Source organism: Callionymus lyra, chromosome 18 (assembly GCF_982586985.1).
Source record: "Callionymus lyra chromosome 18, fCalLyr1.hap1.1, whole genome shotgun sequence".
Taxonomy (NCBI): domain Eukaryota; kingdom Metazoa; phylum Chordata; class Actinopteri; order Syngnathiformes; family Callionymidae; genus Callionymus; species Callionymus lyra.
Window position 1 is genome coordinate 22,871,382 of NC_141835.1, and position 12,416 is coordinate 22,883,797.

The 12,416-nt window shown below is 42.0% G+C and overlaps 2 protein-coding genes across 3 annotated transcripts in view; both read right to left on the minus strand.

Moving 5' to 3' along the window:
- The window catches only part of mboat2a (membrane bound O-acyltransferase domain containing 2a), a 36,321-nt gene extending 34,655 nt beyond the window's left edge, over positions 1-1,666 (minus strand). Inside the window, exon 1 of the mRNA XM_087780105.1 lies at positions 1,366-1,666. Within this exon, the coding sequence (XP_087636231.1) occupies positions 1,366-1,449 (84 nt within the window). The 5' untranslated portion in view covers positions 1,450-1,666. The remainder of the gene's footprint in view (positions 1-1,365) is intronic.
- A 2,752-nt stretch (positions 1,667-4,418) lies between these two features.
- The window catches only part of asap2a (ArfGAP with SH3 domain, ankyrin repeat and PH domain 2a), a 38,550-nt gene continuing 30,552 nt past the window's right edge, over positions 4,419-12,416 (minus strand). The window contains exons 20-28 of one of the 2 annotated variants that reach the window (XM_087780545.1): positions 11,639-11,706; positions 11,451-11,558; positions 11,137-11,380; positions 9,489-9,629; positions 9,116-9,200; positions 8,773-8,831; positions 8,611-8,690; positions 6,155-6,274; positions 4,419-5,340 (exon numbers count right to left, since the gene is read on the minus strand). In XM_087780545.1, the coding sequence (XP_087636671.1) occupies positions 5,266-5,340; positions 6,155-6,274; positions 8,611-8,690; positions 8,773-8,831; positions 9,116-9,200; positions 9,489-9,629; positions 11,137-11,380; positions 11,451-11,558; positions 11,639-11,706 (980 nt within the window). In that variant the 3' untranslated portion in view covers positions 4,419-5,265. Of the gene's footprint in view, positions 5,341-6,154; positions 6,275-8,610; positions 8,691-8,772; positions 8,832-9,115; positions 9,208-9,486; positions 9,630-11,136; positions 11,381-11,450; positions 11,559-11,638; positions 11,707-12,416 lie in introns of both variants that reach the window. The other variant, XM_087780544.1, reaches the window with a different exon arrangement.

Consider the following 12,416-nt stretch of genomic DNA (forward strand, 5'->3'; position numbering starts at 1 on the left):
CATATGTACTGGCTGAAGTACCTCCAAAATGAACACAATGAGTTACGCGTTTGTTGAGAGGCATCCAAAAATAATCTGTCTGTTCTGATGACACACACACATGGGGGAAGCATCAGTTAGTGAACAAAAGAAATATATTACGGATGATCCCACGAAACGAAAATACATCCTTTCCTACTTAATGGAGCTAAAGTGAATATTAACAATACAGACAACAGGTTAAAAAAAACAACATATATACTAAATAAAAACATTACTAGAAAGGTTGGCTTATATTTCTGGAACTCCTGTTGTGTTGTCAGTTTTATCTTGATCTTTAATATATATACTTTATTGAATATTGTTTTGATTGTTTAAGCGCTTTGTGACCCTGGTCTTCGAAAAGGGGTATACAAATAAAAATGACTTACTTACTTACTAACATTTGACCATTTATTTTTTAATAATATTTTTAAAGGATTATATACATTATAGAAAGTATATAGTATAGTTATGCAAAACATAAATGTCGTCTAAGACACATAACAAAGAACTATAAATGTATTTGTACTACATTGATAATAGCAGGTCAGCATTATTACCCGGAAAATGATTTAAAAATGATAATACGAAGAAAAAAATGTTGACCGTCTTTAAAGACGTGTAATGGCTGTGAGTCTCACCATACAAATAAATAATGGCTGTGAGTCTCACCATTCAAATAAATATTGGCTTGAGGTTCAATTCAAAACTAAGATTTTTTTTTTAAGCTTTCATTTGAGATGAATATATGAAGTAAATGTTTTGATGCAGTGATTCATCCACTGTTTTCCCTCACATTCATTCCATTAGCTTACTTCCACGATAGCTTCAATAAGAACGAGAAGAACGAACGTGGCGATCGAACGAGTCTCCAAACAGAAACACAGTATGGACGACATGTTTGTAGTCGTCAAGCAAAACGTGAAGATTTGACACACATCCTTCCATCTAAACTGCATTAATATTCCATGAGATTTAACAAAGAAATAGATGGAAAAACGAGCTTCAGAACGAGGCCCAGTGTGATGATGGCAGCTTTAGCTTCACTGGAAACACTGATTTCTAAGGAGCCAGCGGATGGGGGAAAAAAAATCGAGGGACCCTCTCCATGAAACCTCCCTGGTCTGAGCAGAACCTGTTAGCAGTAGCTATAGATGGAGGCAGTGACACACCAGAGATGTCGTCAAATAAATCCAGCATTAATCTTAGCTAGTGCGCATCTGCAGCCGCTGGCTCGTCCTGCAATGCTAGCAAACCACCCCCCGAAAATCCCCCCCAAAAATCCAGACCCCCAGAGAGGATCGATAGTCCCTGTGATGGAGGCTCAGAGCCGCAGGACCTCACCTGGTCGACTGGGAGGTTGATGATCTCGCTTATTGGCTGCAACAGCGTGGATCCAGTGCATGATGCGGTGCTTTGGGTAGCCATGCTTGGAGTCGGAGATATATATCCTTTTCTCTCCTTTTTTTTTTTTTTCTTCCCCCCCACCGTTTCGCTTCACTCCCCGCGGCAGCTGCGATGGTCGATCCGCCGCCTTCAGCCGCTGGTGCTCACCGATGCTGTTGTTGCGACGAGCTGCTGCTGCTGCTGCTGCTGCTGGACGCTTGTCATCCGCGGCGCTCCGCCACCAAAGAGCAACAAGCTTTATGCAAGATGGACACTCCCCGAGCACACGTTGGTTTCGCCTGCACGGCAGATCGCTCCGCAAAAAACGCTCCCCCCACACGTTTTAAACGTGTCTATTCCATGTTTGGACGAGGCTGCAGTGGGGAAAAAGATTGAAATGAATGAATAAAGAAAAAAGAGGTTCACGTCAACGACAGTGTGGGGATGAGAACAAACCTCTGCACACGTGTTGTCTGCGCATGCGTGGGTTCGCGACACCCATGGGATCCGGAGTTATTTAATTATCCATGCACTAGTGAGTGTATTTAAAGGTTGTATTTACAATGCGTTAAATCATTTCAATTTCGATTTTTTTTTTTATAAAAAGAAAAACATATATTAGTTAAAATTAATATTTCCACATTTATGCATGTTTCAGTTGTTTTATATGACGTATATATGACGTCAATATGACGAATAAAAGCAAGTTGTTTTTTTTCGTGTAAAAAAAACCCTACATATGTTAGGGGGGGTAATAATATCCAGTGGTTGATGAGTACCAGCGTCTTCTCGGTGGTTCTGAGAAGCATCTTGCATTTCCTCGTCCTCTTGGATCGCCGTGTCACGGCGCTGGAGGAGGGGGGGGGGGCGGGGCGAGGGACCGCTCAGCTGGAAATCTCGGCAGCCAATCAGGCTCCAGGGAAAGTGACGAGGCTCTTGATTTACAGTCTCCACGGCAAATTGAATCTCGCGTGCACATGGCTGGGTGGGATCGTCCGCCCGCCCACGGTGTGCACGCGCACCAAAAATGAAGGAGACGAGCGTGACGTCAGTGGTTCTCCTGGATCCATGTGTGAGGATGATGATGGTGAACAGTCGAGTTAAAACGTTACAAAACATCTGGAATGAACGATGGAGCAGAGACACATCTGTATTCTTGCATCGTTCATGAGACTGCATATGAAAATAATGTCTTCAATATGATCCTATTCATTTTTTGTGTGTTTTCTAAATGTTAATATGTAATGACAGATGTTCATTACATTGTGGAATGACGGAGGTCAAGGAACGTGACGTCACAGCTCGTCATCCACGCGTTCTTTTGCATTTCATATAAATAAAGGGTCCATCTGGTGTTTTCACGCGTCACTTCTTCTATGTGGTAGAGGTGGACAGTATTTTATTATTAAATGTATTCATCGTTTACTGATATTTTACTAATTTTTCTTATACGAAACAAAGTAAAAACCTCTGCAACATTAAAGGTAAATAATTGTGATTTCAACAAATAGTCCTTGATTTATATGTGACACTATAATACAAATTAAATCTGCTATATTTTTTCTATTTGAATTTAATTTTACATCAACAGTAAAAAAAACGATGGAATTGCCGATAATACAACAGATCAAAACCTAGTCTTTAAACATAATCAGCGCAAATACGCCCCCTAGTGGATGACCCGATGAACCCCTTCAAACAGAGCAAACTCAGATTTACTGATAGCAAAACAACAAAAAATGAAGTTTCATAATTGTGAATCTTCAATATCAATTAATTTATATTGTGTAACAGTTATACACATTTAAAAATAATACAAACCATACACCACTGCTCAAAAGTTTGGGGTCACTCAGAAATCTGATTTTTGAAGGAAAAGCACATTTATTTTATAATGAAGAAAACATTAAATTATTTTAAAAAAAAAACTATACACTGTTAATGTGGTAAATGAATATTCTAGCTGCAAATGTCTGTGTTTTAATATAATAAATACATAGGTGTATAAAAGGTCCATTTCCAGCCATTATCACTCCAGTGTTCTAATGGTACATTGTGTTTGCTAAGAGCGAAAGATGATGAATGATTAGACATCACTTGTGCTGTTATCTTAGCACAGCTGGCAACAGTTTGCTGGTTAGAGAAGCTAAACAACTGCTCTTTCTTTGAGCTAGTTGAGTATGTGGAGCATCTTGTGTTGTGGGTTCAATTGTTCCCTCAAATTGGCCAACTCATCAGTATATTCATGTTCTTAGAAATTAATGCTATTCCACAAATAGCAAAGAAACTTAAGATTTCCTACAACAAAGTGAACGAGTCCCATCAGAGAGCAGCTCAAACAGGCTCTAACCAGAGTAGAAAAAGAAGTGGGAGGCCCTGGTGCACAACTGAGAAAGAAGACAAGTTCATTAGAGTCTCTAGTTTGAGAAATTGGCGCCTCACAGGCTCTCCATTGGCAGCTTCATTCAATGGTACCTGCAAAACGTCAACATCAACAGTGAAGAGGCGACTCCAGAAGCTGGCCTTCTAGGCAGAGTGGCAAAGAAAAAGCCATATCTGAGACTGGCCAATAAAAGAAAAAAATATTTAATATCTGCAAAAGACCACAAACATAGGAGAGAAGATGGGGGGAAAAAATGTTATGGACAGATGAATCAAAGTTTGAGGATCAACCAGGAGAACATTTGTAAGATGCAGACCAGGTGAAAAGATGTTGGAACAGTGCCCAACATCATCTATCAAGCATGGTGGAGGTCATGTGATGGTCTGGGGATGCTTTGGTGCTGGAGAAGTGCACATTAAGTCAATCCAACTTCTATTCTTTTTGATGAATTAAAGTGTGAGTGTTAATGGGAAAACACAAAATTCTATGGGTGACCCCAAATTTTTGAACGGTGTACATTTTCAGATTTTTATTTTATTTTTTATATACCACAAAAATCCTATGTTGTGTTTACAACACTGGCAATAAAAGTTTCATAGTTAACAGTAACAAAGATGAAATCATGTCATTAAAGCGTTTCATATTTTTATTTCAGTTCCATTTGTTATCAACACAGAGTAAAGCCAATGCAGAGATTAAGACAATTGATGAATCATTTCTTAGAAGCACATGTTCACACACACACATCTACACACACACACACTGGATGTTCAGCTCCTTCCTCCTGTGTGTCTCAACACTCTAATCTTAGATTTAAATTACAAAACTATATACACACATAGATCATTCATTCCTTCTACTTCCACCGAATTCACAACGAATATCAAAAGAAAGTTCTTGGGTTAAATGCCTGAATATCTACACACAGAAAACGTTGCTCTGCAACAAACAGAACGATGTTAAATACATCTGAAGTTTAAGATACATTCTATACACTTTGTACACATCCAGCCCGACGCATGCAGTCAGAGCACAACGTTTCAATTAAATAGTCAGTGAGTCGCTGTCACATTCTTACACATGGACTTCTCGTTTAGCAGTTTGGTCGACATGTTCCGCTGCTCGTCTAACGCTTCTACTGGGAGTTTTAGGAAGGAAAGTCTACTTTAGCACCTCGGTGCTCCTTTCACAGTTAAATTAAGGGGAGAAGCACAGGAAGACATTTTTAAAATGCTCATGCAATGCTGTGAGGTCCAGCTAAACTGAAGACTGATGAATCACACGACACTTTGGTGATGTCCGCTACAATCAAAGAGATTCGAAAAGTGCATTAATGAAACGGCGGTTGACTACAATCATCGTCTTGACCTTCGCAAACACACAAAAATCCTCCCGTAAGGAGAGCAGAACTTGCACTGCTGGCACAAGGGCGTCTCGCTCATTTCCACCGCATATGGACGTCCCGCCGTGACCTTTCAGTCGGCCAAGAACTGAACAAATGTAACAGGGAACGCTCCTCGTCTCATGGCATCTCCTTCGATGTGGCCCAGCTGAGGAGAGGGGCACAGAGGAGAAGTGAGAGAGGGGGGGAAAAAGGCATCACAGGTATTTTCAGCGACACTCAAGTGAATGTCAAGTTCCTCCCTGCGGGTCAGAATTTTAAATTCACCACAGCTATGCAGAAATATCAGAACTGTGCACAACCCTCTCAGACCATCAGCTGTACGAAACAAACATCTACTTCCTCTTCTACTTGAATGGTTTGGGTGGTACTTTTTGTGCACTAGCATTCAAATAGATCCTTCTCTACCTGCTTATGAGGAGTTAAATCAAAATAACATATTTTGATTTAAAGTAGTGAATGCTGGGATCTACTGGAGACTGGACTAATTGAGACTCTACACTAGAATATTCAATCCTAAATTAATTTACCTTCATGTTTATGTCCAATATTTAATGGCGTTTACACCTGGTGATTACAAAGTTTAAACATGCTTTAAGAAGAGCCAGTGTTTAGGATGTTACTTGTTTAGGTTTGTGTCCAGAAAAATACATGTGTGTGTATGCAAGTGTTCCTGATCAAACAAGTCTTTGGGCAAGTGTTAGTGAGTATTTCTGTGTGGTGTTTTAATGACCCACAGAGATACAATGAGCTACAAATCAGTGTAGAGGGATGGGACACTAGTGCCCTCAGGAAAGTGGTGTTCTGAGTGAGGAAATGTGACCTTGCTGTGACCTTCGACAATGTGACACCACATGGGATGAGGGCTAAGTGTAAGACGAACGGAAGGAAAGTGTGTGAGGACTAAAAAGTGTCGGTTCTGCTTCAGAGGTTCTGCTCAAAGAGAATTTTGAGATACTGACCCACCACTCTTGGTCCTCTTCACCCTCCACCATGATCACCTCGCCCTCTGTGAAGGTCAGCTCGTCGGGGTTATCAGCGATGCAGTTGTAGATGGCTTTCACTCGCTTCGGCCTCTGTTTCTGAAGGGACAAGAGACAACTTTCACAATGCGTTTCCATCAAACATAAGGAAGCAGCAGGTAAGTCTAACACAGGGGTCTCAAACTCAGCCACACAAGGGGCACAAATCTTTTAGCACTCTAAGATGCAGGCCAAACTTTCTCATTCTGGACGGCTTAGTCTACAGTATATTAATTATTTTTGTTTTTGTCCATCTTAACCTCCTGCTTAGACGTTTGTCCTCAACAGGAAGGAGGTATCTTTCAGGAGCAGGGACAGAGACACCATGAGGTCAGCATACCAGGAAGTAAAGTGATGCTTAAGGCAAAATACACCTACAAGAGGAGAAGCTGAACAGGGAACAAATAAGAGAGGTCTGGGGTGGTGTTAACTCACTGGGCACTGAGTCCTCTCTGACTGCAGTGGACAGGGAAAAGTTTTTCAACAGATTTGAACAGGCCACCTCACCCTCACTGCCCCACCTTCTTGTGCCCCCCTCAGCTCCACACGACTGCTTCCCAGCTTCACCTCACTCCAGGTCCGCAATGTCCTTCGACTGCTAAAGACCTGCCCTGCTGAACTAGCCGATCAGCTCCAGCATGTCTTCAACCTCAGTCTACAGCTTGGGAAAGTACCAACCCTGTGGAAGACTTCCTGTATTTGTTCCAGTCCTGAAAAGATCCGACCCAGCAAGCTGAACATTACAGACCTGTGGAACTGACTTTACAGTGGATGAAGCCACTGGAGCGGCTGGTCTTCAAATATCAAAAGTTCAGCATGCTCAAGACCCCCTGCAGTTTGCCTACCTACTCCCACCTGGATAAAGGAAGCGGCTCAGTGAGGATCCTGTTACTGGATTTGTCAAGTGCCTTCAACACCATCCAGCTCACTTTGCTGCAGGACAAACTGAGAAAGATGCATGTGGACCCTGGTCTGGTCTCCTGGATCTCAAACTACCTCACTAATGGACCACAGTACGGCAGGCTGAAGGACATCACGTCTGACACTGTGGTGTGCAGTACAGGAGCACCTCAGGGGACAGTACCTCTCCTCTTCACCATCTACACTTCCGACTTCTGCTACAACTCAGAGCTGAGTCTCGTCCAGAAGTATTTGGACGACACTGCCATTGTTGGATGCATCAGGGACAACAGCGAAGACGAGTACAGGAGTCTGATACTTGACTTTGTGGACTGGAGTGAGAGGAACCACTTGCAGCTGAACGCCTCAAAGACCAAGAAGCTGGTCTTGGACTTTGGGAGGTCCAGGAGAAAGCAACATCCAGTGTCCACTAGAGGTGAGGAGGTGGAGATAGTTGCAACTATAAGTACCTCGGTGTGTGACTGGACAGTAAACTGGACTGGTCCTGCAACAAATCACATCATGTATATAAGAAAGTTCAGAGCAGACTGTGCTTTCTGAGGAGGCTCCGATCATTAAACATCTGCAGGAAACTCCTCTGCACGTTCTACCAGTCTGTGGTGGCCAGTTTCCTGTTCTATGCTGTGGTGTGTTGAAGTGGGAATGTGTCCAAGAGGAGTGTCAACAGGTTGGACAGGTTGATCAGAAAGGCTGGTTCTGTGGTTGGCATGAAGCTGGACTCACTGGTGACAGTTGCTGAGAGGAGATCATTGAACAAACTACTGTCCATCATGGATGATGACAGTCATCCTCTGAACACTGTCATCAGTGAGCAGAGAAGCAGATGGAGCACGAATGCTCCTCCCCAGATGCAAAACTAATAGACTCAGGGACTCTAATTCTGAGTTTGGGGGCAGGAGTGGATTAAAAAGATAATTTATTCTATGTTAATCTTCGTATCCTTTTTCCTTTGTTTTATTTGTATTTGATCCATGTTCTTTTACTAGATGTTCTTATTTTATTTTGTGTTTGTGTTCTGTATTTGCTGTGGATAATTTGGAAAAAAAAAAAAATCCCAAAGGAGACCTCCTGAGGGATCAATAAAGTTCTACCTAACCTAACCTAAACTCGATTTTTGTTATTTGTCTCTTTGTTGTTTTTATTGCACTTTGTTCTTGTTTTTATGAATCCATCTTCTGTGTTGCTGTGAGCTGGAAAACAATTTCTCAAAGGAGATCTCCAGAGGGATTAATAACGTTTATTTATCTAACCATCTATCCAAACAATCGCTCCAAAATCAATCTTAGCTCAAGAAGATCCTTCACTAAAAAGGAAATGTAAGATCAATCTGACCCACTCTTAACATCCTTCTTATGGATCAATCGGGCGTCAGGGAAATCTTTATACTTATACTTCAAATAATAAAACAATGTTAAAAGACAGTTTGACAGGTGTGATCAAACAGATGATAGCAGAGAAAACAATGCAGGACTTACTGAACAGGTCTTCCTCATCATGTGTGCTGCAGGCAGACCCTGACCTGTAGAGTTGTGGGGGCATCCTGGCACTTCCTTCGCTGGAACAGGAGGAGAAAATGACATCATCCTCACAACAAACATTCCACACTTCCAAAGAAGAATGGGGACTTTTTTTCTGACCTCTTCGCTCAACAGATTCTGAGCGATTGAGAGGCCTCTGGCTGAAGTTCTTATCGTTCCTGGATAGAGAACAGGAGCAGAGAATAAAAGCTCTGATTAGCGGCAGCCACTTGGGATCAAAACAAACACAAGAGCCCAAGTGGAGGAAAGTTATAGCTCTTGTTGAGCTTTAAAATGGAAGCTAATGAAGCAGCTAAGCAGCCGTGTTGTCCCTCGGGAGAACACTAAAACAATGCAACTCTGGCAGCACGACAACAAGACAAACAACCCTGCGGTAAAGAAGAATGTTCTGGCTGATAAAAACATTTCTGAATGAATACAAGTGAAGCAGCTCTATTCTTACCCAGCAGGTGATTTAAGTGGAGTTGCTCTGGATCCTTGATGTCCCGACTTCGAATGTAAAGTTAAAGACTCCATATTTGCCACACCTGACACACACACACACACACACACACACACACACAAACAGGTTATATTTCTGCTCATGAGGCGACCAGTCTTCACCTCATATCCTGCTTTTGTTTCTTGACATTTAAATAAAATTCATAAAATAAACGATTGGGCTTCCTTGAAGCTGAACATCACAGACTAGAACAAGAATGAAGTAGTATTCTCATTTCACAAGAGCACCACCGTGTTGACGGATGTGGGTCACAACCATCCATCAAACGCAGTATTATTAGTTAAACCATTATTAAAAAGCTGTGTATCCGTACCTCCAGCTGAGGTGAACCTCACAGGGGGCAGGGGAGGGTGCATGTTGTGGGGGTCCGAGGACGAGCGCTGGCGACCCATCATGTCTGAAGAAGAGAGCTTCCAGTTGCTGCTCGCTGAACCTCCGGGACCGGTCGGTTGGACTGTGAGGCGAAACAGAAGCTTCTAATAAACTCCAGACAGAAGGATCATGTTGAATGTTAGAGGAATCATTATATGCGGGTCATACAGGTGGTTGATTCTCCTTATGCACTTTGGCAACGCTCCAGAGGTCCACTCATGTTATTGAAACTGTGTGAGAGCATCACACAGCAGAAAAAGCACTCAAACATAAACAAATAACTGAAAAACAACATTTTTTGTTGAGAAGAAAGCGAAGACTGTTACTTAAATTTAGTGATCGGTTGATGAGGCCTCGTGAGGCAGCTGTGCTGTATCACGATACAGTTTGAAAGGCCACTAGATGGCACCCTCAGTGAAAATGATGCCAGGTTAATGGAATTAGTAGATCAGAGACAAAGATTATAAAAGCACAGAGTGCCATCTAGTGGCCTTTTAAAATTAAGCTACTGTATCATTAAAAAACCAATGCAGTATCATGAGGCAGATCAAACCATCATTACTAGAGTAATTTGCCTCAATATTCCCAACTAAGAATTCTTAGTTCACAAAACTAGTTTGTAGGTCAAGAAATCCATTCCAAATATGGGGAGCCATAGACTTTTACATGGCCAACAAGAGTTGTACTGGTATACTAGGTGTCTTATACATTTTAAATGTATTTATAGCAACTGGAGCGAGCCTAATGGATACCCGGACCTGCAAAGGTAACGCTCCGAAGCTAGACTGCCGTGGAGAACAACAATGAAATTAAGGAACAGCTAAAAACCTGAGTCAATGATTTTGTTAATAAGTAAGTAAGTAAGTAATTTTTATTTATATAGCGCTTTTCCAGACCAGGGTCACAAAGCGCTTAAACAATATTCAATAAAGTATATACACAACAGGAGTTCCAGAATGTCAAGGAAAAGCCTGAACAAATAGAAACGTCTTAAGATGTTTCTTAAAGGAGTCAGTAGACTCCATCAAGCGCAAAGAGAGAGGAAGATCGTTCCAAGGCTTAGGAGCAACAGCCTGGAAGGATTTCTCTCCTCTGGTCCTGAACCGTGTGCGAGGAACCATAAGTAGATTCTGATCCACAGACCTCAGAGCCCGAGCTGGGGTGTAAGGCTGGATCAGATCAGTGATGTAAGGAGGAGCCTGACCATGAATAGATCTGAAAGTAAGAACCAGAATTTTAAAGTTTCAGATCCTGAAAGAAACTGGAAGCCAGTGAAGAGTTTTAAGGATCGGAGAAATGTGATGTAATGGCTGTTTTACGCCATAATATTTGTCTAAATGTTCAACCGTGGGTCAAATGGATTCTGGAGAGAAAAAACTCAAGGGTGGACTCTGTTGATTAATTGATTCGGCTTAGGAAATAAACTGGATTTTCATCGGGGCATAAGGCCAGTGAAGGTTCTGGAGGTATGAGTGAATAAGAAAATATTTTTTAATTAATAAGAAAGTGTGCTGGTGCTAATGTCTAAGTAAGTTAGTAAGTAAGTAAGTAATATTCAATAAAGTATATAATAGCATTAGCATTCTTACTGAGGTTCCGTGGTGGGAGTGGAGGAGCAGTCGTGGAGTTGGACAGGCCCGACTGGGGTGCGTTGGAGTTGAGGATGGTGCCGTACGTCTCGTTGTTGACCAGGTTGGGCAGATAAGCTCGCTGTTTCTCCATGTTCTGGCCTGCTGCGTCACGGCCTGCAGGACCGGCGCCGGGCTGGTGGTGGGAGTTGGTGCTCGGGGCGTAACAGCTGACCGGCCGCTCGTCTCTGCGGTGCGGACTCGGCTGAGGGCAGATGTAGGGTGTGACTGGGTGCAAATGATTGGGCGTGAAAAGTCTAAAAAGGAGCGTCAACCTTCTCATCGAGATCCTCGTCACTCTCATCCATGTCCTCGGGCTGCAGGTACCACTCGTACTCCACGTGAACGTGAGCGTTGAACTTCCCGGCGAGGGCTTGATTCAACTAAACACCCAAACGAATCAACACAGTGTGAAACATATATATATATAGGGCAGCAAAGGTGACACAGTGACCCAGCTCACCAGCTCCTCACACTGGAGGTGCTTCAGCCTGCGTGCGATGTCCAGCGGCGTCTCTCCGGCTTCATTAGCTTGAAGGTAAACAATGGTCAACATATAATCTCGGTCCTAATGTGTAATTAGAGCATTTCCCAACTAAACTCTGCACTTTTTGAATTATCAGCATGTTTTGTTGGTAGTGTAGTGTTTTTATTGTTTGTGTGTGTTTGTGCATGCGTTGGGGACAGAATTTTGTGTCCCAGTTTGTTAGCAGTATAAATGTATTGTAGAGGCTTGTATTATAGAGAATTTCGATCTAAAAATCACAGACAAAAGGAACTTTTTGGGGGGATTTAGAGTGAGTGTGACCCCCCATTCCCTTTATCAATGAATGTCCCCGAAATGTATTAAATTCAGGTGTCGTCAAGGAAAAAAAAGAAAATGTATTCAATACTTTGGAAATTGAAGCTTAACCATCCCTATGGGGTGTGTTTGTAAAGGGGTGTTTATGTGTGTAGACGTGTGTACCTAAGAGGTACTGAGAGCTGAAGTACAGATGTAATGAACAATAAGTTGAGAACATTTCACTGGGTTTAATAAAAAAACTTATTAAAAGTTAATGTTGAATAAAATGCATTTCTGATAAGAAAGGGAATGTTAAATTGGTTAATTATCAGTTTATATTTTTCTATTTAATTTCATCCTGATATCTTACTTATCTGACCTTGCCTCAAAGTTTTGATCTCTTAAATCGAAACCTAATTTTTTAAGATCATCCGAAAATGCACTTTTACCCTGAAAC